Here is a 22919-nt window from a genome sequence, read left to right on the forward strand (position 1 = left end):
AAGACCTGCTGTATACCGGGAACACTCCACAAGACCTGCTGTATACCGGGAACACTCCACAAGACCTGCTGTATACCGGGAACACCCCACAAGACCTGCTGTATACCGGGAACACTCCACAAGACCTGCTGTATACTGGGAACACCCCACAAAACCTGCCAGATACTGGGAAAAACCCACAAGATCCACCGGATATCTGGAAAACCCCAGAAGATCCACCATATGCCGGGAACATCCCACAAGATCTGCCATATACCTGGAACACCCCACAAGATCCACCATATGCTGGGAAAACCCCACAAGATCCACCATATGCTGGGAACATCCCACGAGACTTGTCGTACACTGTGAACGCTCCACAAGACCCACTGTATCCCGGGAACACTCACAGTTGCTCAAATCCTGTCAGTTCAAGCTCACCTGTCAGTGGTTCTAATGTTATGGCTGTCTCGTATATATCTATAAACATACACACATATATTTGCAGTTCTGGGTAAGACGTGTGTCGTGCGTTCTGCTCAGTCATCTCTTCTTCTTTCAGGTTTTGCAGTTTCCCAGTGAAAGCGGCCTCGTCTTGTCTCTTCATAGTCACGCCAAGGATGTGTCTCTGCCTGTTGCAGAGATAAATATCCATTCCCTCTCCAGTCAGCCGATAGATCACGAGGGACCGAAAGCCAAACTATCCGGTACAAGCAAATATCCAGCATCTGGGGCTTGTTTTTCTAAATACCTGATATGTGTATACACTTAGTGAAGAGATAGCGACTGTGTGTTACATAATGCTCATATACTGTATATGTATGTATGTATATGTATGTATATATATATATATATATATATATATATATATATATATATATATATATATATAACATTGAGGCGTGCTCTTATGTTGTCTTCAGACCGGTCCCCGGATATCGAGAATTATTCCGAAGATGAAGATGAAAGCTTCTCTTCAGAACAAGAGGGGAGTGATGACCCATTACACGGACCGGTGCGTGATGCATTTTCTTACTATTATCGTAGTATGTTTTTGTTTTTGTTTTTTTTCTCTCTAAGCTCTTTCTCATGTATAAATTTAATGTATCGCCACGTAAAAGCTTCCTCTCTCCCTCTTTACTCCTCTCTCCCTCTTTAATCCTCTCTCCCTCTTTACTCTTCTCTCCCTCTTTACTCTTCTCTCCCTCTTTACTCTTCTCTCCCTCTTTACTCTTCTCTCCCTCTTTACTCTTCTCTCTCTCTTTACTCTTCTCTCCCTCTTTACTCTACTCTCCCTCTTTACTCTTCTCTCCCTCTTTACTCTTCTCTCCCTCTTTACTCCTCTCTCTCTCTTTACTCCTCTCTCCCTCTTTACTCCTCTCTCCCTCTTTACTCCTCTCTCCCTCTTTACTCTTCTCTCCCTCTTTACTCCTCTCTCTTTACTCCTCTCTCTCTTAACTCCTCTCTCCCTCTTAACTCCTCTCTCTCCCTCTTAACTCCTCTCTCTCCCTCTTTACTCCTCTCTTTACTCCTCTCTCCCTCTTTACTCCTCTCTCCCTCTTTACTCCTCTCTCCCTCTTTACTCCTCTCTCCCTCTTTACTCCTCTCTCCCTCTTTACTCCTCTCTCCCTCTTTACTCCTCTCTCCCTCTTTACTCCTCTCCCTCTTTACTCCTCTCCCTCTTTACTCCTCTCTCCCTCTTTACTCCTCTCTCCCTCTTTACTCCTCTCTCCCTCTTTACTCCTCTCTCGCTCTTTACTCCTCTCTCGCTCTTTACTCCTCTCTCGCTCTTTACTCCTCTCTCGCTCTTTACTCCTCTCTCGCTCTTTACTCCTTTCTCGCTCTTTACTCCTCTCTCTCCCTCTACTATAACACATCTGTCATCTGCCCCGTGTGGAGGGGGCTCAGCTACTTAGCCTGACATACTGGGACATCCTATGGCAGAAAGGGGTTATAGGCGCAAAAATCTCTGGAATTGATCAAACATGTATATAAGTTCTCTTCTAAAAATGTTATTGGATTTTTTTTGTAGGATTTTTATTATGAGGATGAAGAAGTCCGAAAGGTGAAAAAGTCGCGCAGAAAAATTCAAGCCTCATCCGCCATCACGAGGGTGAGAATGCGTCTCATTTGTCTTTTCACCTTCATGTGGTCGCTGTTAGATTACTGCTACCAATTCACACAGTGACACTGTCCTTCACAAGGTTTGTAATAGACCTTCCACCTGACCAGAGGCCAGATACCCGAAATATGTGCCCTGATCTCTAGGAAAGGTGGTCATGGATCCCACAGCACAATGTGCGTCAGGCACGTGACAGTGTGCAGGACCAGTAGCCCTAATGTCTGGACCTAGTAGTCCTGTTAGGACCCGTCTGCACCTAGTAATCCTGTTAGGACCCATCTGGACCTAGTAATCCTGTTAGGACCCGTCTAGACCTAGCAGTCTTGTTAGGACCCGTCTGGACCTAGTAGTCCTGTTAAGACCCGTCTTGACCTAGCAGTCCTGTTGGGACCCGTCTGGACCTAGTAGTCCTGTTGGGAGCCGTCTGGACCTAGGAGTCCTGTTGGGAGCAGTCTGGACCTAGGAGTCCTGTTGGGAGCAGTCTGGACCTAGGAGTCCTGTTGGGAGCCGTCTGGACCTAGGAGTCCTGTTGGGGGCCGTCTGGACCTAGGAGTCCTGTTAGGAGCCGTCTGGACCTAGGAGTCCTGTTGGGAGCCGTCTGGACCTAGGAGTCCTGTTGGGAGCAGTCTGGACCTAGGAGTCCTGTTGGGGGCCGTCTGGACCTAGGAGTCCTGTTGGGGGCCGTCTGGACCTAGGAGTCCTGTTGGGAGCCGTCTGGACCTAGGAGTCCTGTTGGGAGCCATCTGGACCTAGGAGTCCTGTTGGGAGCAGTCTGGACCTAGGAGTCCTGTTGGGGGCCGTCTGGATCTAGGAGTCCTGTTGGGGGCCGTCTGGACCTACCGTAGGAGTCCTGTTGGGAGCCGTCTGGACCTAGGAGTCCTGTTGGGGACCGTCTGGACCTAGGAGCCCTGTTGGGAGCCGTCTGGACCTAGGAGCCCTGTTGGGAGCCGTCTGGACCTAGGAGCCCTGTTGGGAGCCGTCTGGACCTAGGAGCCCTGTTGGGAGCCGTCTGGACCTAGGAGCCCTGTTGGGAGCCGTCTGGACCTAGGAGCCCTGTTGGGAGCCGTCTGGACCTAGGAGCCCTGTTGGGAGCCGTCTTGACCTAGGAGCCCTGTTGGGAGCCGTCTTGACCTAGGAGCCCTGTTGGGAGCCGTCTGGACCTAGGAGCCCTGTTGGGAGCCGTCTGGACCTAGGAGCCCTGTTGGGAGCCGTCTGGACCTAGGAGCCCTGTTGGGAGCCGTCTGGACCTAGGAGCCCTGTTGGGAGCCGTCTGGACCTAGGAGCCCTGTTGGGAGCCGTCTGGACCTAGGAGCCCTGTTGGGAGCCGTCTGGACCTAGGAGCCCTGTTGGGAGCCGTCTGGACCTAGGAGCCCTGTTGGGAGCCGTCTGGACCTAGGAGCCCTGTTGGGAGCCGTCTGGACCTAGGAGCCCTGTTGGGAGCCGTCTGGACCTAGGAGCCCTGTTGGGAGCCGTCTGGACCTAGGAGCCCTGTTGGGAGCCGTCTGGACCTAGGAGCCCTGTTGGGACCCAAGGTGCACCTGCCAACTCCATGAGAGGCTTTGTTTGTCCAGTCACTGAGCTAGTTTGCATTCTAGTCAGTATTGCCCCCTGTCAGCTAGATTTTAACATTGTTTTAGGGTTTACAATCAGTCCTCAGATCTACACTATGGACAATAGTAGTGGGCTCCTGTAAATGACACCCACAGGAGCTTTTACTAGATTCCATTATAAGCTCATAGGCATTAAGATGGCAGATATAATGGCTCCCGCTCTTTTGGGAGGGATTTCTACATGATTTTGGAGGCATCTGTGGGGATTTTTGACCCTTCATTCAGAAGAGCATTTGTGAGGTGATGTGGGGGAAGTCGGGCTCATAATCTTTATCGGTGTTGGATGGGGCTGAGGTCCGGGCTCTGGTCATGATCTTCCATCAGACTCCACCAACTATGTTTGTATGGACCTTGTGCACTGGGCTCAGTCATGGGGAACAGAAAAGGGCCTTCTCCAAACTTCCCATAAAGCTGGAAGCTACAATTATCCACAATGTCTTGTGCTGAAGTATTAGGATTTCCATTCAGTGGGACTAAGGGGCCAAGGCCGATCACTGATAACAGCCATACTCCTCCACCAAACTGTACAGTCGGCACAATGCAGCCAGGGGGTAACGTTCTTCTGGCATTCAACAAACCCAGACTCGTCCATCAGATACAGATAGAGCAGTGTGATCCATCACTGCATAGAACACGAGTCCAGTGGCGGTGGCTTTACACTGTTTCATCCGATGCTCAGCATTGTGCTTGGTGATGTACGGCTCAGCATTGTGCTTGGTGATGTATGGCTCAGCATTGTGCTTGGTGATGTACAGCTCAGCATTGTGCTTGGTGATGTACAGCTCAGCATTGTGCTTGGTGATGTACAGCTCAGCATTGTGCTTGGTGATGTACGGCTCAGCATTGTGCTTGGTGATGTACGGCTCAGCATTGTGCTTGGTGATGTACAGCTCAGCATTGTGCTTGGTGATGTATGGCTCGGCATTGTGCTTGGTGATGTACGGCTCGACATTGTGCTTGGTGATGTACGGCTCAGCATTGTGCTTGGTGATGTACGGCTCGGCATTGTGCTTGGTGATGTACGGCTCGGCATTGTGCTTGGTGATGTACGGCTCGGCATTGTGCTTGGTGATGTACGGCTCGGCATTGTGCTTGGTGATGTACGGCTCGGCATTGTGCTTGGTGATGTACGGCTCGGCATTGTGCTTGGTGATGTATGGTTCGGCATTGTGCTTGGTGATGTATGGCTCGGCATTGTGCTTGGTGATGTACGGCTCGGCATTGTGCTTGGTGATGTACGGCTCGGCATTGTGCTTGGTGATGTACGGCTCGGCATTGTGCTTGGTGATGTACGGCTCGGCATTGTGCTTGGTGATGTACGGCTCGGCATTGTGCTTGGTGATGTACGGCTCTGCATTGTGCTTGGTGATCATTGGTGACCATTCCGTGTCATATACATTTTATGTAATGAATCTTTACTCTCTATTCCAGCAACCAAACATCAAACAGAAGCTCAAGTCGCTGCTGAACAGATTCAAAGTATCCGAGGAGGTAAATACGGGAAGTCATCTATTCTCGCATCTTGACATCCCATCAAAGTGACCCTGACCTCTGCCTTCTCCATCAAAGACCCTGTAAAAATGAAAAGCGCCACACCTGAGAAATACTGTCGGAGAAGTCAGACGAGCTGCACGCCCAATATCTCACTCGTGTGCTATAGACGTATTTATAGGATTCATACTAAATTTAAAGGGGTTTTCCGATTTTGAACAACCCCTGCGGTTTGTTTTTAAAAATCAAACAATCTGTGCTTCACTCACCCTCCCCAGGTCCAGTGTTGAGTCTTCGCCGCTGCTCCTGATGTCTGTTATTGTCTACAGTGCTGACATCCGCACTGCAACCAATATTTATCAATCGTTTTACTTTTTTAGGTCGGATTTAGTCTGGATCACGTGTCCCGGGATGAGATTCGGGAAGAAGATCTGGACGATTTATATGACAGCCTGGAAATGTTCAACCCAAGTGACAGCTGCCCGGAGCTGGAGGAAAGCGAGAGCGTCCTGAGTACCCCCAAACCAAAGCTCAGGTAGGGGCTGTGCGTCTTGCGATGGGAGCGTTTGGGTATTTTGTCCTTTTTCGCTGACGCACTCTCTTTCTTTGACTTAGACCCTTCTTCGAGGGAGTTTCTCAGTCCAGTTCACAGACAGAAATCGGAAGTCTCAACAGCAAAGGAAGCCAAGGACGGGACATGAGCAGCCCGGTGAGCAGCAGAGGAGATGTTACATTGGACAGTAACCCTTTAAACCACTGCCGATCTGCTTTTTTACTCCCTGCAAAAATGCAGCTGATGTCAGCTGTATGCTATACCTATAGTTCCATCGTCCATAATCGGTGTTAGCACCGACAGAGGGTGTTTATCCCTTTTATGACCTAGGACGTAACGATAAGTCCTAAATTATAAAGTGGTGATCCCTGCACATGTCTGATGATTTGAACAGCAGACATGTTCGCCTCGCAGTCGCAGGTGGATCCGTGATCCACCTGCGCCTGTTAACCCCATTAAATTGCGCTGTCAAAAACGTGACAGTGCGATTTAAAGCGCTGCATCAGGGAATGCGCCTTTCCCCGCCGCCATCGGAGGCCCCTTGACATGATCATGAGGAGCTGATGGCTTCCATGGTAGCACAAGGTCATGCGATGACTCCTGTCGCTATCCTGACATAGTTTCTGTTACAGCCGGCAGAGCACAGGAACGCTGCATTTCTCCTGGTCAGAGCGAGGCTGCTCTAATCTGGAGAAATGAATGAGCGATCAGACTGCTGCTGATCCTTATAGTCTGAAAGAAAAAACCAAGGCCGCAGCCAATTTGTAAAGGGAACCAGTAGTTTAGGACCAAAAAGAAAAAATTCCCATAAAATATAACCTTTAATATGACATTTAAAAGGTATAATAATAAATATATGTACTTTGGTAAATTATATATATTTATTATTATTATTATTATTATTATACCTTTCTAATGTCATATTAAAGGTTATATTTTAATGGAATTTTTTTCTTTTTGGCCCTGATCGTTATAGGCCCCTAGGAGAACTAGTAAAAGAAAAAAAAATAAAAAGGTAAAATAAAAGTTTTAAAAAATTAAAAAAACTATATAAAAACGTAAAAGTTCAAATCACCCCCCCCATTCTCCCTATGGAAAATTAAAGGGTTAAAAAAATAAAAAATATATATATTTGGTATTGCCAAAAAAACGGAAAATCTCCTGGGGTGAAGGGGTTTACAACTGCCAATATGCCTTTTTACCCCCTTCCCTGGGGGGCAAAAAAATGTAGCTGATGTCAGCTGTATACAATACTGTAGTTCCATCTGCCACGATCAGTGTTAGCACCGACAGAGGGTGTTTAATCCCCTTTACAACCTAGGATGTAACGGTAAGTCCTAAATTATAAAGTGGTAATCAGCCGGTGGTGATCCCCTGTACATGTCTGATGATTTGAACAGCAGACATGTTTGCCTCGCAGTCGCAGGTGGATCCGTGATCCACCTGCGCCTTTTAACCCCATTAAATTGTGCTGTCAAAACGTGACAGTGCGATTTAAAGCGCTGCAGCAGGGAATGCGCCTTGGGGTGAAGGGGTTAACAACTGCCAATATGCCTTTCTTTGTCGCTCCATTGGGAGACCCAGACAATTGGGGTGTATAGCTTCTGCCTCCGGAGGCCACACAAAGTATTACACTTAAAAGTGTAAAGCCCCTCCCCTTCTGCCTATACACCCCCCCGTGAGTCACGGGCTCCTCAGTTTTTATGCTTTGTGCGAAGGAGGCACACATGCACGCATAGCTCCACAATTTGGTCAGCAGCAGCTGCTGACTATATCGGATGGAAGAAAAGTGGGCCCATATAGGGCCCCCAGCATGCTCCCTTCTCACCCCACTCTGGTCGGCGGTGCGGTTAAGGTTGAGGTACCCATTGCGGGTACATAGGCAGGAGCCAACATGCTGTTTCTTTGTCGCTCCTAATTGGGAGACCCAGACAATTGGGTGTATAGCTATGCCTCCGGAGGCCACACAAAGTATTACACTAAAAGTGTAAAGCCCCTCCCCTTCAGCCTATACACCCCCCGTACTGCTACGGGCTCATCAGTTTTTATGCTTTGTGCGAAGGAGGTCAGACATGCACGCATAGCTCCACTGTTTAGTCAGCAGCAGCTGCTGACTATGTCGGATGGAAGAAAAGAGGGCCCATATAGGGCCCCCAGCATGCTCCCTTCTCACCCCACTCTTGTCGGCGGTGTTGTTAAGGTTGAGGTATCCATTGCGGGTACGGAGGCTGGAGCCCACATGCTGCTTTCCTTCCCCATCCCTCAATTAGGGTTCTGGGTGAAGTGGGATCCCATCGGTCTCCAGGCACAGGAGACCGTGCTCCATCCACAGCTCCTGAGGACCCTGCTGGATAGGAGCCGAGTATCGTTCAGGGACATGGCCCTGCTACTTGGAGGTACTCTGTGTCCCCGTGGGGACCGCGCACAGCAACACTCCAGCATTGCTGGGTGTGCTAGTGCACCGGGGACAGCAGCGCTGGCTGCATTTGTGCCACTATACACTTCAGCGTCGCTGAGTGTGTTTGTGTCTTTCTTCCCGCCCCCAGCCCTGCCAGTCAGGGGAAGGGCGGGACGCTGTACAGGTCGGCAGCACTGAGGGCTGGAGCATGCTTTGCATACGCCACCCCCCTCACTCTGCACAGTGGGGCACCAGTTCCCGCACTTTTCTGGGTCACGCCCACGGCTCCCTCCTCTCCCCAGGACGCTGGCAGCCATTCCTCTCAGCTCTGCTAACGCTGGAGAGGAGAGACAAGCTCAAAGAGACCCAGGCAGGAATTCTGGTGCCCACACAAACGCTTTGCGCAGGCGGTAAGCAGCACCTGTGGTGCTGGCCCCACTAGTGCAGAAGTGTATTTATAGTTTATATGATTATAGTCTATACTTTACACTGTAGGGTGCACTGTTGATTTGTGGCTATATACCCTCCTGTATTGCTCAGAGGAGACAACAGCATGTCATCCACAAATAGCAAGGGTGCCAAGGCACAGACTTACTATGCTGCCTGTGCAGCATGTACGGCTATACTGCCGGCAAGTTCCACTGACCCTCATTGTGTGCAATGCTCGGCCCCTGTGGCACTTTCTCAGCCGGAGCCTCTGCTAGGGGTGGCCCAGGGAGAACCACCTGTTGACACTGTCCAGGTGACAGGGACGGAGTTTGCAGTTTTTACTGAAAGACTTTTCTTTGTCGCTCCATTGGGAGACCCAGACAATTGGGTGTATAGCTATTGCCTCTGGAGGCCACACAAAGTATTACACTTAAAAGTGTAAGGCCCCTCCCCTTCTGGCTATACACCCCCAGTGGGATCACTGGCTCACCAGTTTTGTGCTTTGTGCGAAGGAGGCAACACATCCACGCATAGCTCCACTTTTTAGTCAGCAGCAGCTGCTGACTATGTCGGATGGAAGAAAAGAGGACACATATAGTGTCCCCAGCATGCTCCCTTCTCACCCCACTGTATGTCGGAGGTGTTTGTAAGGTTGAGGTACCCATTGCGGGTACGGCGGCAGGAGCCCACATGCTGATTCCTTCCCCATCCCTTTTTACAGGGCTCTGGGTGAAGTGGGATTTACCGGTCTCCAGGCACTGAGACCGTGCTCCATCTACAGCCCCTGGAGAAGATGCTGGATGGAGCGGAGTACATCAGGGACATGGCCCTGCTTCCTCAAGGTACTCTGTGTCCCCGTGCATTTGGCGCTCACACCGCAGCATGCTGGGTGTTGTAGTGCGCCGGGGGACATCAGCGCTGCGGCGCCTGTGCCATGGCCTCATTCAGCTTTGCTGAAGCAGGCTCACTTATGGGAATTGGTCGCGCCGGCCGCTGGGACTGCGGCGCGGCTGGCACTTGTAGTGCGCCGGGGACTTCAGCGCGGCCTGCGCTTTTATGGCGGCCGCGCTGATAACTAGAGTCCCCGGCTTTTGCGGCCTGCTTCCGTTCGTTCCCGCCCCCAGACCTGCCAGTCAGGAGAGGGGCGGGACGCTGGCCACTTCCAGGAATCGGTCGCGCCGGCCGCTGGCAGCGGCGCGGCTGGCACTTGTGGTGCGCCGGGGACTTCAGCGCGGCCCGCGCTTTTACGGCGGCCGCGCTGATAACTAGAGTCCCCGGCTTTTGCGGCCTGCTTCCGTTCGTTCCCGCCCCCAGACCTGCCAGTCAGGAGAGGGGCGGGACGCTGGCCACTTCTATGAATCGGTCGCGCCGGCCGCTGGAACTGCGGCGCGGCTGGCACTTGTGGTGCGCCGGGGACTTCAGCGCGGCCCGCGCTTTTACGGCGGCCGCGCTGTTAACTCGAGTCCCCGGCTTCTGGGCCTAGTCTCCCTTCGTTACCGCCCACAGCCCTGACAGTCAGGGTAGGGGCGTGACGCTGCATAGAGCAGAGCTGAGAGCTGGAGTATGTTTTGCATACTCCACCCCTCTCACTGTGTGCACTGTGAATCCGGATTCCCGCACTTTCTCAGGCACGCCCACGGCTTCCTTCTCTACAAGGACACCGGCAGCCATTAGTGTCAGTTTCTGTACGATACAGAGACAAGTGTGGAAGACCCGGGCATTCTGATAGTCACACAATCGCTGTAACAGGCGTTAAGCAGTACCTGTGGTGCTAACCCCACTAGTGCAGAAGTGCACTTATAGATATGCTTGTACTATATACATTGCACTGTTTGGTCGCACGTTGTATATACCCTCCTGGATTATGCGGAGGAGTTATCAGCATATTCTCTGTGTAAAACAAAGGTGCAGAACCACATGTTTTTCTATACAGCTGGTACAGCATGTACGGCTATACGGCCGGCAGGTACATAGACTCCCATTGTATGCACTAATGGCCAGGGGATGAGGACGGTGTCTGCAGTATTTACTGACAGTTTTTCTGAGACTATGGCTATGATACTAGAAGCCTAGCAGTCCGGACATGTCTCTCACAATATGGGCACTGTTGAATCATTGATCCATGGCCCCCCTCAGTGTGAATAACTAACAGCTCCGGGAATGTCACACGCATCCCAGAGTCACGGCTCTGCACGGACGTCAGTCCCAGACAGCCTAAGTGGGCTCGCTATGAGCGGCCTCGGTTTCATCAGGGTCCTAACAGAAGGACTCGCTGTGTAATGAGGCGGAAGTAGCGGCTCAGGATTCTGATCCTGAGACCGCTCTCAATCTGGATACACCTGATTGTGACGCCATAGTAAATAATCTTATAGCGTCCATCTATAGAATGTGGGTTATTTCTCATAGCTCCTCCAGTGGAGGAGTCAGCTTCACGTATTTTTCTGGACCACTCTGCCTTCAGAGAGGCAGTCCAGGAACACCACGCTTATCCAGATATGCGCTTCTCCAAACGGCTTAGGATACACGTTATCCCTGTCCCCTGACTTGGTCAAGGACTGGACCCAATGTCCCGAGCGGCATCCTCCAATCTCCAGGCTTGTAGCTAGATCCATAGTTGCAGTGGGAGATGGAACTGCAAACTCAAAGATGCCACTGACAGACAGATGGATCTCTGGTCGAAAGCCATCTATGAGGCTGTCGGCGCACCGTTGGCTCCGGCATTCTCTCCCTTGGGGCACTCCAAGCTATTTCAGCTTGTCTTACACAGATTGACACGGTTACACGTACATCTGTGCCGCAGGTGGCATCCTTAACCTCTCAAATGTCTGCATTTGTTTCTTACGCGATTCAGGTTGTCCTGGACTCTGCGAACCGTGCGGCGGTAGCCTCCGCTACTCCGTGTTTTTAAGCAGAGCCTGGTCTGCTCGTTAAGTGAATGGAAGGCAGATTCTGCTTCCAAAAAAGGTTGCCTAACCAGTTGCCTTTTTCTGCTGACCGACTGTTTGGTGAGCGTTGGATGTAACCATCAAACAGTCCAGGGGTAAGGATTCATCCTTTCCTCAGCCCGGACACAACAAACCCCAACAGAGCAAGAGGCAGTCGGGGTTTTCGGCCTTTTCGAGGCTCGGGCAGGCCCCTTTTTTCCTCGTCCAATGTGGACTCAAAAGGATCAGAGGAGCTAAGATTCTTAGCGGGCTCAGTCTCGCCCAAAAAAGCGACAGTCTGAAAACCCGCTTCCAAGGCGGCTTCCTCATGACTTGCGGCCTCGGTCGGTAGCAGGCTCTCCCGCCTTGGCGATATTTAGCTGCCATAGGTCAATGACCATTGAGTGTGAGACATTCTGTCTCACGGGTACAGGATAGAGCTCACTTCTCGTCCTCCAACTCGATTCTTCAGAATTTCTCCACCTCCCGGCCGGGCCGCTGCTCTTCTGCAAACAGGGTGCACTCTATAGGCAGAAAGAGTGATGACCCCCGTTCCTCTTCAGGAACAAGGTCACGGTTTTTACCCCAAATTCTTTGCGGTACCTATAACAACGGGCCGTTCCGTCCCGTTCTGGATCTAAAAATGCTCAGCAAGCTCGTGGACACCAGGCGGTTCCGGATGGAATCCCTCCGCCATGTCATCGCCTCAAGGTCCCAAGGATATTTCCTAGCATCATTAGGCATCAAGGATGCTTATCCACACGTGCCGATTGATCCAGAGCACTAGCGTTTCTACGCTTCGTTATAGGAGACGAACACCCTCTGTTCGTAGCTCTACCTTCCGGCTAGCGACAGTCCAACTGGTCTTCGCCAAGGTCAGGGCAGCAGTAGTCACAGTCCTGCACTCTCAGGGTCACTCTGTGGTCCCGTATTTAGACGATCTACTTGTCAAGGCACTCTCTTAGGAAACATGCCAACACTGCCCGAACGTTGCGCTGGAGACTCTCTAGAGTTTTGGGTGGATCATCAACTTTTTAAAGTCAGATCCGACCCCGACCCTATCGATAACATATCTAGGCATAGAGTTTCTTACTCTCTCAGCGATAGTGAAGCTGCCGCTAGACAAACAGCATTCACTACGGGCTGCAAGCTCTTCTTTAAGAACCAGTCGCACACATTGAGACGCCTCATGCACTTCCTACGTAAGATGGTAGCAATGGAGGCAGTTCCTTTCGCGCAGTTTTACTGCGTCCACTACAATGGGACATTCTCCGCCAATGGGACGAGGAGTCGACGTCCCTCAACAGAGTCGTCGTTCTTTCTCAGGCGGCCAAGGAATCTCTACGGTGGTGGCTTCTTCTCACCTCTTGGTCAAAAAGAAGGTCCTTCCTATCCCCGTCCTGGGCGATAGTTACGACAGACGCGAGTCTATCAGGGTGGGGAGCAGTTTTTCTCCACTACAGCGCTCAGGGTACGTGGACTCAGCAAGAGTCCACTCTTCAGATCAATGTTCTTGAACACAGAGCAGTGTATCTTGCCCTACAATCCTTCCAACAGCGGCTGGAAAGCAAGCATATCCGACTTCAGTCGGACAGCTCCACGGCGGTGGCATACATCAACCACCAAGGAAGAACGCGCAACCGGCAAGCCTTCCAGGAAGTCCGGCAGGTTCTGATGTGGGTGGAAGACACGGCATCCACCATATCCACAATTCACATCCCAAGTGTGGAAACTAGGAAGCTGACTTCCTAAGTCGCTGAGGTGTGGCCGAAAGAGTATGGTCTCCTCACCCGGACGGGTTTCAGGAGATCTGGCGCCGCTGACAGAGGCCGGACGTCGATCTAATGGCGTCACGGCACAACAACAATGTGCCAGCTTCATGGCACGGTTTCACAATCATCGAGCTCTGGCGGCAAACGCCTTAGTTCAGCATTGGTCGCAGTTCCAGCTACCTTAGGTGCCACCTCTGGCATTGTTGCCCAGAGTACTGCGCTAGATCAAGACCGATTGCGGCCGCGCCATCCTCGTCGCTACAAATTGGCCGAGGATGTTGTGGTACTCGGTTCTGTGGTGCCTCACGGTAGGCTAACCGGGGGCACTACCAGACCAATCAGACTGGCTGTCTCAAGGGCCATTCTTCCATTTGAATTCTACGGCCCTCAACCGGATGGTGTGGCATTGAGTCCTGGAACCTAGTGTCGTCAGGATTACCTCAGGACGTGGTTGCCACCATGAGACAGGCTAGCATACCAACGTCCGCCAAGATTGACCACAGGACGTGGAAGATGTTCTTATCTCGGTGCTCGGCGCAGGGTGTTTCTCCCTGGCCGGTTGCATCGTCTATGTTTCCTTCCTTCCTGCAATCTAGGTAGGAAAATGGGTTGTCGCTCAGTTCCCTTTAGGGACAAGTCTCAGCGCTATCTGTATTTTTTCAGAAACGACGACTTCCTCAGGTACGCACGTTCCTACGGGGAGTTTGTCTTCTCAGCACTCCGTACAAGCGGCCGTTAGAGCCCTGAGATCTGAACAAGGTTCTAATTGCTCTCCAGATGCCGCCTTTCGAGCCTTTGAAGGATGTCTCCCTTCCCGTTTTTCACGGGAAGTGGCCTTCTAGTAACGGTCTCGTCTCTTAGGAGAGTTTCCGAGCTAGCAACGCTCTCATACAAACTCCCTTCCTGGTCCTTCACCAGGACAGGGTAGTTCTGCGTCCGGTTCCGGAATTTCTCCCTAAGGTGGTATCCCATTTTCATATCAATCAGGATATCACCTCACCTTCTTTGTGTCCTCGTCCAGTCCATCAATTTCAGAAAGATTTGCATCTGTTGGTTCTGGTGAGAGCACTCAGGTTCTACTTCCCGCATGGCGCTCCTGCGCCACCCGGATGCACTCTTTGTCCTTGTCGCTGGTCGGCGTAAACAGTCGCAAGCTTCCAGATCCACCCTTGCTCGGGGGCTCGAGGAACCAATTCTTGAAACCTACAGTTCTACTGGGCTTCTGGTTCTCTCAAGGCCGAAGGCCCATTCTACCAGAGCCGTGGGTGCATCCTGGGCATTACGGCACCAGGCTACGGCTCAGCAGGTGTGTCAGGCACCCACCTGGTCGAGTCTACTTACTTTTACCAAGCATTATCAGATGCATACCTACGCTTCGGCAGACGCCAGCCTAGGTAGATAAGTCATTCAGGCGGCGGTTGGCCACCTGTAGGAGAGGGCCGTTTGACGGCCCTATCATGAGGTATTCTTTTACCCACCCAGGGATTGCTTTTGGACATCCCAATTGTCTGGGTCTCCCAATGGAGCGACAAAGAAGAAGGGAATTTTGTTTACTTACCGTAAATTCCTTTTCTTCTAGCTCCAATTGGGAGACCCAGCACCCGCCCTGTTTTCTCGGGGTTTTTCTGTTTTTTCGGGTACACATGTTGTTCATGTGGTATGGTTCAGTTCTCCGATGTTTCCTCGGATGGAATTGGTCTTTAAACCAGTTATTGGCTTTCCTCCTTCTTGCTTTGGCACTAAAACTGGTGAGCCAGTGATCCCACTGGGGGTGTATAGCCAGAAGGGGAGGGGCCTTACACTTTTAAGTGTAATACTTTGTGTGGCCTCCAGAGGCAATAGCTATACACCCAATTGTCTGGGTCTCCCAATTGGAGCTAGAAGAAAAGGAATTTACGGTAAGTAAACAAAATTCCCTTCTCTGAGACTATGGCTAAGATATTAGAAGCCTTGCAGTCCAGGCCGGCATCTCAAGCCAGGGGCACTGTGGAATCATTGTCCCCTGGTTCCCCTCAGTGGGAACAGCAATGTCTTCCCGGGGTGTCTCATGGATCCCAGGGTGAGGTCTCTGACACGGACCGCAGCCCCAGACCGACTAAGCGAGCTCGCTATGAAATTCCCTCGACATCATCACAATGTTCAGGGTCTCAGCGAGAGGACTCTCTGTATGATGAAGCGGAGGTAGCTGATCAGGATTCTGACCCTGAAGCCGCTCTCAACCTTGATACTCCTGATGGGGACGCCATAGTGAATGATCTTATTGCGTCCATCAATGAAATGTTGAAAATTTCTCCCTCAGCTCCTCCAGTGGAGGAGTCAGCTTCTCAGCAGGAGAAATTCCGTTTCAGGTTTCCCAAGCGTACAAAGAGTATGTTTCTGGACCACTCTGACTTCAGAGAGGCAGTCCAGAAACACCGAGCTTATCCAGATAAGCGTTTTTCCAAGCGCCTTAAGGATACACGTTACCCTTTTCCCCCTGACGTGGTCAAGGGCTGGACTCAGTGTCCCAAGGTGGATCCTCCAATCTCCAGACTGGCGGCTAGATCCATAGTTGCAGTGGAAGATGGAGCTTCACTCAAGGATGCCACTGACAGACAGATGGAGCTCTGGTTGAAATCCATCTATGAAGCTATCGGCGCGTCTTTTGCTCCAGCATTCGCAGCCGTATGGGCACTCCAAGCTATCTCAGCTGGTCAGGCGCAAATTGACGCACTCACACGTACGTCTGCGCCGCAGGTGGCGTCCATAACCTCTCAAACGTCGGCATTTGCGTCCTACGCTATTAATGCTGTCCTGGACTCTGCGACCCGTACGGCGGTTGCAGCCGTCAATTCGGTGGCAATACGCAGGGCCTTGTGGCTGCGGGAATGGAAGGCAGATTCGGCTTCCAAAAAGTGCTTAACTGGATTGCCATTTTCTGGCGACCGTTTGTTTGGTGAGAGATTGGATGAAATCATCAAACAATCCAAGGGAAAGGAAACATCCTTACCCCAGGCCAAACCAAAAACACCCCAACAGAGGAGGGGACAGTCGAGGTTTCGGTCCTTTCGGGGTACGGGCAGGTCCCAATTCTCCTCGTCCAAAAGGCCTCAGAAGGATCAGAGGAACTCCGACGCATGGCGGTCTAAATCACGCCCTAAAAAGACCGCCGGAGGTGCCGCTACCAAGGCGGCTTCCTCATGACTTACGGCCTCCTCACACCGCATCCTCGGTCGGTGGCAGGCTCTCCCGCTTTTGCGACACCTGGCTGCCACAAGTAAAAGACCGTTGGGTGAGAGACATTTTGTCTCACGGTTACAGGATAGAGTTCAGCTCTCGTCCTCCGACTCGATTCTTCAGAACATCTCCGCCTCCCGAGCGAGCCAAGGCTCTTCTGCAGGCGGTGGGCATTCTGAAGGCAGAAGGAGTGGTGGTCCCGGTTCCTCTTCAGCAACAGGGTCACGGTTTCTACTCCAACCTGTTTGTGGTTCCAAAGAAGGACGGGTCCTTCCGTCCTGTTTTGGACCTAAAACTGCTCAACAAACACGTAAGGACCAGGCGGTTCCGGATGGAATCCCTCCGCTCCGTCATCGCCTCAATGTCCCAAGGAGATTTCCTAGCATCGATCGATATCAAGGATGCTTATCTCCACGTACCAATTGCTCCAGAGCATCAGCGCTTCTTGCGCTTCGCCATAGGAGACGAACACCTTCAGTTCGCGGCACTGCCGTTCGGCCTGGCGACAGCCCCAAGGGTTTTCACCAAGGTCATGGCTACAGTAGTTGCGGTCCTCCACTCTCAGGGTCACTCAGTGATACCTTACTTAGACGATCTGCTGGTCAAGGCACCCTCTCAAGAGGCATGCCAACACAGCCTCAACGTTACTCTGGAGATTCTCCAGAGTTTCGGGTGGATCATCAATTTTCCAAAGTCAAATCTGACACCGGTCCAATCACTGACATATCTTGGCATGGAGTTTCATACTCTTCCAGCGATAGTGAAGCTTCCGCTGGACAAACAGCGTTCACTACAGACAGGGGTACAATCTCTCCTTCAAGGTCGGTCACACCCCTTGAGGCGCCTCATGCACTTCCTGGGGAAGATGGTGGCAGCAATGGAAGCAGTCCCTTTCGCGCAGTTTCACCTGCGTCCTCTTCAATGGGACATCCTACGCAAGTGGGACAGGAGGCCGACGTCCCTAGACAGGAACGTCTCCCTCTCTCAAGCAACCAAAGCTTCCCTTCGGTGGTGGCTTCTTCCCGCCTCATTATCGAAAGGAAAATCCTTCCTACCCCCATCCTGGGCGGTGGTCACGACGGACGCGAGCCTGTCAGGGTGGGGAGCAGTTTTTCTCCACCACAGGGCTCAGGGTACGTGGACTCAGCAAGAGTCCTCACTTCAGATCAATGTTCTGGAGATCAGGGCAGTGTATCTTGCCCTTAAAGCGTTCCAGCAGTGGCTGGAAGGCAAGCAGATCCGAATTCAGTCGGACAACTCCACAGCGGTGGCTTACATCAACCACCAAGGTGGGACACGCAGTCGGCAAGCCTTCCAGGAAGTCCGGAGGATTCTGCTGTGGGTAGAAGCCACAGCATCCACCATATCCGCAGTTCACATCCCGGGCGTAGAAAACTGGGAAGCAGACTTTCTCAGTCGCCAGGGCATGGACGCAGGGGAATGGTCCCTTCACCCGGACGTGTTTCAGGAGATCTGTTGCCGCTGGGGGATGCCGGACGTCGACCTAATGGCGTCACGGCACAACAACAAGGTCCCAACATTCATGGCTCGATCTCAAGATCACAGAGCTCTGGCGGCAGACGCCTTAGTTCAGGATTGGTCGCAGTTTCAGCTTCCTTATGTGTTTCCTCCTCTGGCTCTGTTGCCCAGAGTGTTACGCAAGATAAGGGCCGACTGCCGCCGCGCCATCCTCGTCGCTCCAGACTGGCCGAGGAGGTCGTGGTACACGGATCTGTGGCATCTCACGGTCGGCCAACCGTGGGCACTGCCAGACCGACCAGATTTGCTATCTCAAGGGCCGTTTTTCCATCTGAATTCTGCGGCCCTCAACCTGACTGTGTGGCCATTGAGTCCTGGATCCTAGCGCTTCAGGATTATCTCAAGAGGTCATTGCCACTATGAGACAGGCTAGGAAACCAACGTCCGCCAAGATTTCCTCCCTAAGGTGGTATCCCCTTTTCATCTCAATCAGGACATCTCCTTACCCTCGTTTTGTCCTCATCCAGTTCACCAATGTGAAAAGGATTTGCACTTGTTAGATCTGGTGAGAGCACTCAGACTCTACATTTCTCGTACGGCGCCCCTGCGCCGCTCCGATGCACTCTTTGTCCTTGTCGCTGGCCAGCGTAAAGGGACACAAGCTTCCAAATCAACCCTGGCTCGGTGGATCAAGGAACCAATTCTCGAAGCTTACCGTTCCTCGGGGCTTCCGGTTCCCTCAGGACTGAAGGCCCATTCTACCAGGGCCGTGGGAGCGTCCTGGGCCTTGCGACACCAGGCTACGGCTCAGCAGGTGTGTCAGGCAGCTACCTGGTCGAGCCTGCACACTTTCACGAAACACTATCAGGTGCATACCTATGCTTCGGCAGATGCCAGCCTAGGTAGGCGAGTCCTTCAGGCGGCAGTTGCCCACCTGTAGGACGGAGCCGTTACGGCTCTATTATGAGGTATTATTTACCCACCCAGGGACTGCTTTTGGACGTCCCAATTGTCTGGGTCTCCCAATTAGGAGCGACAAAGAAGAAGGGAATTTTGTTTACTTACCGTAAATTCCTTTTCTTCTAGCTCCAATTGGGAGACCCAGCACCCGCCCCTGTTTTTGTATACACATGTTGTTCATGTTAAATGGTTTCAGTTCTCCGATATTCCTTCGGATTGAATTTACTTTAAACCAGTTTATAATTTTTTCCTCCTTCTGGCTTTTGCACCAAAACTGATGAGCCCGTAGCAGTACGGGGGGTGTATAGGCTGAAGGGGAGGGGCTTTACACTTTTAGTGTAATACTTTGTGTGGCCTCCGGAGGCATAGCTATACACCCAATTGTCTGGGTCTCCCAATTGGAGCTAGAAGAAAAGGAATTTACGGTAAGTAAACAAAATTCCCTTCTTTCCTTCCCCATCCCCTCAGGGCTCTGGGTGAAGTGGGATCCTAATCGGTCTCCAGGCACTGGGACCGTGCTCCCTCCGCAGCCCCTGGGGAATCTGCTGGACAGGAGCTGGGTATCGTCAGGGACAAGGCCCTGCTACTGTAAGGTACTCTGTGTCCCCTTGGGGACGGCGCATGGAGCGCTTGTGTCATACACGCTGCAGCACTGCTGGGTGTGTTAGTGCGCCGGGACTACCACGCTGACTGCGCTTGTTTGCCGGCCGCGCTGATAACTTTAGTCCCCGGCTTCTGCGGCCTAGTACCGCATATTCCCGCCCCCGGGCCTGCCAGTCAGGGGAAGGGAGTGACGCTGAACTGGACGTCAGCGCTGAGGGCTGGAGCATACTCTGTATCCTCCTCCCCCCTCACTGAGCACAGTGGGACACCAGATTCCCGCACTTTCTTGGGCACGCCCACGGCCCCCTCCTCCTCACAGAACGCCGGCAGCCATTCCTGTCAGCACTTCTGAAGCTAGAGAGGAGAGACAAACGGCTCTGGGAGATCCAGGCAGGGAATCTGGTGGTCACACAACCGCTTTGGGCGGTCGGTAAGCCGCACCTGTTTCTAGGTGCTGGCCCCCCTGGGTGCCGAAGTGTATTTATATAGTTTTATATGCTATACATTTACTCTGTACGGTCGCACTGTTGGTTTTTGGCTATATACCCTCCCAGATTGTACTCAGAGGAGACAACAGCATGTCGTCTGCAAATAGCAAGGGTGCCAAAGCACAGGCTTACTTTGCAACCTGTACCTCATGTGCGGCAATGCTACCTGCAGGTTCCACCTACCCTCATTGTGTGCAATGCTCGGCACCTATGGCACTTACTCAGCTGGAGCCTCAGCCACTAGTGGGACCCTCGGCCCAGGTAGAAACACCGGCTGCCACTGTCCAGGTGACAGGGACGGAGTTTGCAGTATTCGCTGACAAACTTTCTGAGACTATGGATAAATGGTCTGCTAAGATACTAGAAGCTTTGCAGTCCAGGCCGGTAACACAGCTCCCGGGCACTGTTGAATCATTGACCCCAGGCCCCCCTCGGTTGGAGCAGCAAGGTGCTCCTGGGGTGACTCATAGGTCCCTAGGTGAGGTCTCTGACACGGACCGCAGTCCCAGACCGCCTAAGCGGGCTCGCTGGGAGCTTCCCTCGACTTCATCACACTGCTCAGGGTCTCAGCATGAGGACTCTCTAGAGGATGAAGCGGAGGTGGCAGATCAGGACTCTGATCCTGAAGCCGCTCTCAACCTAGATACACCAGAAGGGGACGCCATAGTGAACGACCTTATAGCGTCCATCAATCAGGTGTTGGATCTTTCTCCCGCAGCTCCTCTAATTGAGGAGTCAGCTTCTCAGCAGGAGAAATTCCGTTTTAGGTTTCCCAAGCGTACAATGAGTATGTTCCTGGATCACTCCGATTTCAGAGACGCAGTCCAGAAACACCGAGCTTGTCCAGATAAGCGCTTTTCTAAGCGCCTTAAGGACACACGTTATCCCTTCCCCCCTGAGGTTGTCAAGGGTTGGGCTCAGTGTCCCAAGGTGGATCCTCCAGTTTCCAGACTGGCGGCTAGATCCATAGTTGCAGTGGAAGATGGGGCTTCACTCAAAGATGCCACTGACAGACAGATGGAGCTCTGGTTGAAATCCATCTATGAGGCTATAGGCGCGTCATTTGCTCCGTCATTCGCAGCCGTATGGGCGCTCCAAGCTATCTCAGCTTGTCACTCGCAGATTAATGCAGTCACACGTGCCTCTGCTCCGCAGGTGGTGTCACTAACCTCTCAGGCGTCGGCGTTTGCGTCCTACGCCATTAATGCTGTCCTGGACTCTACGAGCCGTACGGCGGTAGCATCCGCCAATTCGGCCGCCCCCCGAGCGAGCCGATGCTCTTCTTCAGGCGGTGAGCACTCTGAAGGCAGAAGGAGTGGTGATCCCTGTTCCTCTTCAGCAACAGGGTCACGGTTTTTACTCCAACTTATTTGTGGTGCCAAAAAAGGACGGATCTTTCCGTCCTGTTCTGGACCTAAAACTGCTCAACAAACACGTAAAAACCAGGCGGTTCCGGATGGAATCGCTCCGCTCCGTCATCGCCTCAATGTCCCAAGGAGATTTCCTAGCATCAATCGACATCAAAGATGCTTATCTCCACGTACCGATTGCACCAGAGCATCAGCGCTTTCTGCGTTTCGCCATAGGGGACGAACACCTTCAGTTCGTGGCACTGCCCTTCGGCCTGGCGACAGCACCACGGGTTTTCACCAAGGCCATGGCTGCAGTAGTTGCGGTCCTCCACTCTCAGGGTCACTCGGTGATCCCTTACTTAGACGATCTGCTTGTCAAGGCACCCTCTCGAGTGGCATGCCAGCACAGCCTCACCGCGACTCTGGAGACTCTCCAGAGTTTCGGGTGGATCATCAATTTTCCAAAGTCAAATCTGACACCGGCCCAATCGCTGGCATATCTTGGCATGGAGTTTCATACCCTCTCAGCGATAGTGAAGCTTCCGCTGAACAAGCAGCGCTCACTGCAGACGGGGGTGCAATCTCTCCTTCAAGGTCAATCACACCCCTTGAGGCGCCTCATGCACTTCCTGGGGAAGATGGTGGCAGCAATGGAGGCAGTCCCGTTCGCGCAGTTTCACCTACGTCCTCTTCAATGGGACATCCTACGCAAATGGGACAGGAAGCCGACGTCCCTCGACAGGAACGTCTCCCTCTCTCAGGCAACCAAAGCTTCCCTTCGGTGGTGACTTCATCCCACTTCATTATCGAAGGGGAAATCCTTCCTACCCCCATCCTGGGTGGTGGTCACGACGGACGCGAGTCTGTCAGGGTGGGGAGCAGTTTTTCTCCACCACAGGGCTCAGGGTACGTGGACTCGGCAAGAGTCCTCACTTCAGATCAATGTTCTGGAGATCAGGGCAGTGTATCTTGCCCTAAAAGCGTTCCAGCAGTGGCTGGAAGGCAAGCAGATCCGAATTCAGTCGGACAATTCCACAGCGGTGGCTTACATCAACCACCAATGAGGAACACGCAGTCGGCAAGCCTTCCAGGAGGTCCGGCGGATTTTGATGTGGGTGGAAGCCACGGCCTCCACCATCTCCGCAGTTCACATCCCGGGCGTGGAAAACTGGGAAGCAGATTTTCTCAGTCGCCAGGGCATGGACGCAGGGGAATGGTCCCTTCACCCGGACGTGTTTCAGGAGATCTGTTGCCGCTGGGGGATGCCGGACGTCGACCTAATGGCGTCCCGGCACAACAACAAGGTCACGGCATTCATGGCACGTTCTCACGATCACAGAGCTCTGGCGGCAGACGCCTTAGTTCAGGATTGGTCGCAGTTTCAACTCCCTTATGTGTTTCCTCCGCTGGCACTGTTGCCCAGAGTGTTACGCAAGATCAGGACCGACTGCCGCCGCGCCATCCTCGTCGCTCCAGACTGGCCGAGGAGGTCGTGGTACCCGGATCGGTGGCATCTCACGGTCGGCCAACTGTGGACACTACC

General features: G+C 52.4%; 1 protein-coding gene across 1 annotated transcript in view; it reads left to right on the forward strand.

Moving 5' to 3' along the window:
- Positions 1 to 22919, forward strand: part of PACS1 (phosphofurin acidic cluster sorting protein 1) — a 141671-nt gene that overhangs the window by 20141 nt on the left and 98611 nt on the right. Inside the window, exons 5-10 of the mRNA XM_075326269.1 lie at positions 542 to 686; positions 903 to 994; positions 2012 to 2092; positions 5143 to 5202; positions 5583 to 5737; positions 5818 to 5911. Of these exons, the coding sequence (XP_075182384.1) occupies positions 542 to 686; positions 903 to 994; positions 2012 to 2092; positions 5143 to 5202; positions 5583 to 5737; positions 5818 to 5911 (627 nt within the window). The remainder of the gene's footprint in view (positions 1 to 541; positions 687 to 902; positions 995 to 2011; positions 2093 to 5142; positions 5203 to 5582; positions 5738 to 5817; positions 5912 to 22919) is intronic.

The sequence above is a fragment of the Anomaloglossus baeobatrachus genome, chromosome 10 (assembly GCF_048569485.1).
Source record: "Anomaloglossus baeobatrachus isolate aAnoBae1 chromosome 10, aAnoBae1.hap1, whole genome shotgun sequence".
Lineage (NCBI taxonomy): Eukaryota > Metazoa > Chordata > Amphibia > Anura > Aromobatidae > Anomaloglossus > Anomaloglossus baeobatrachus.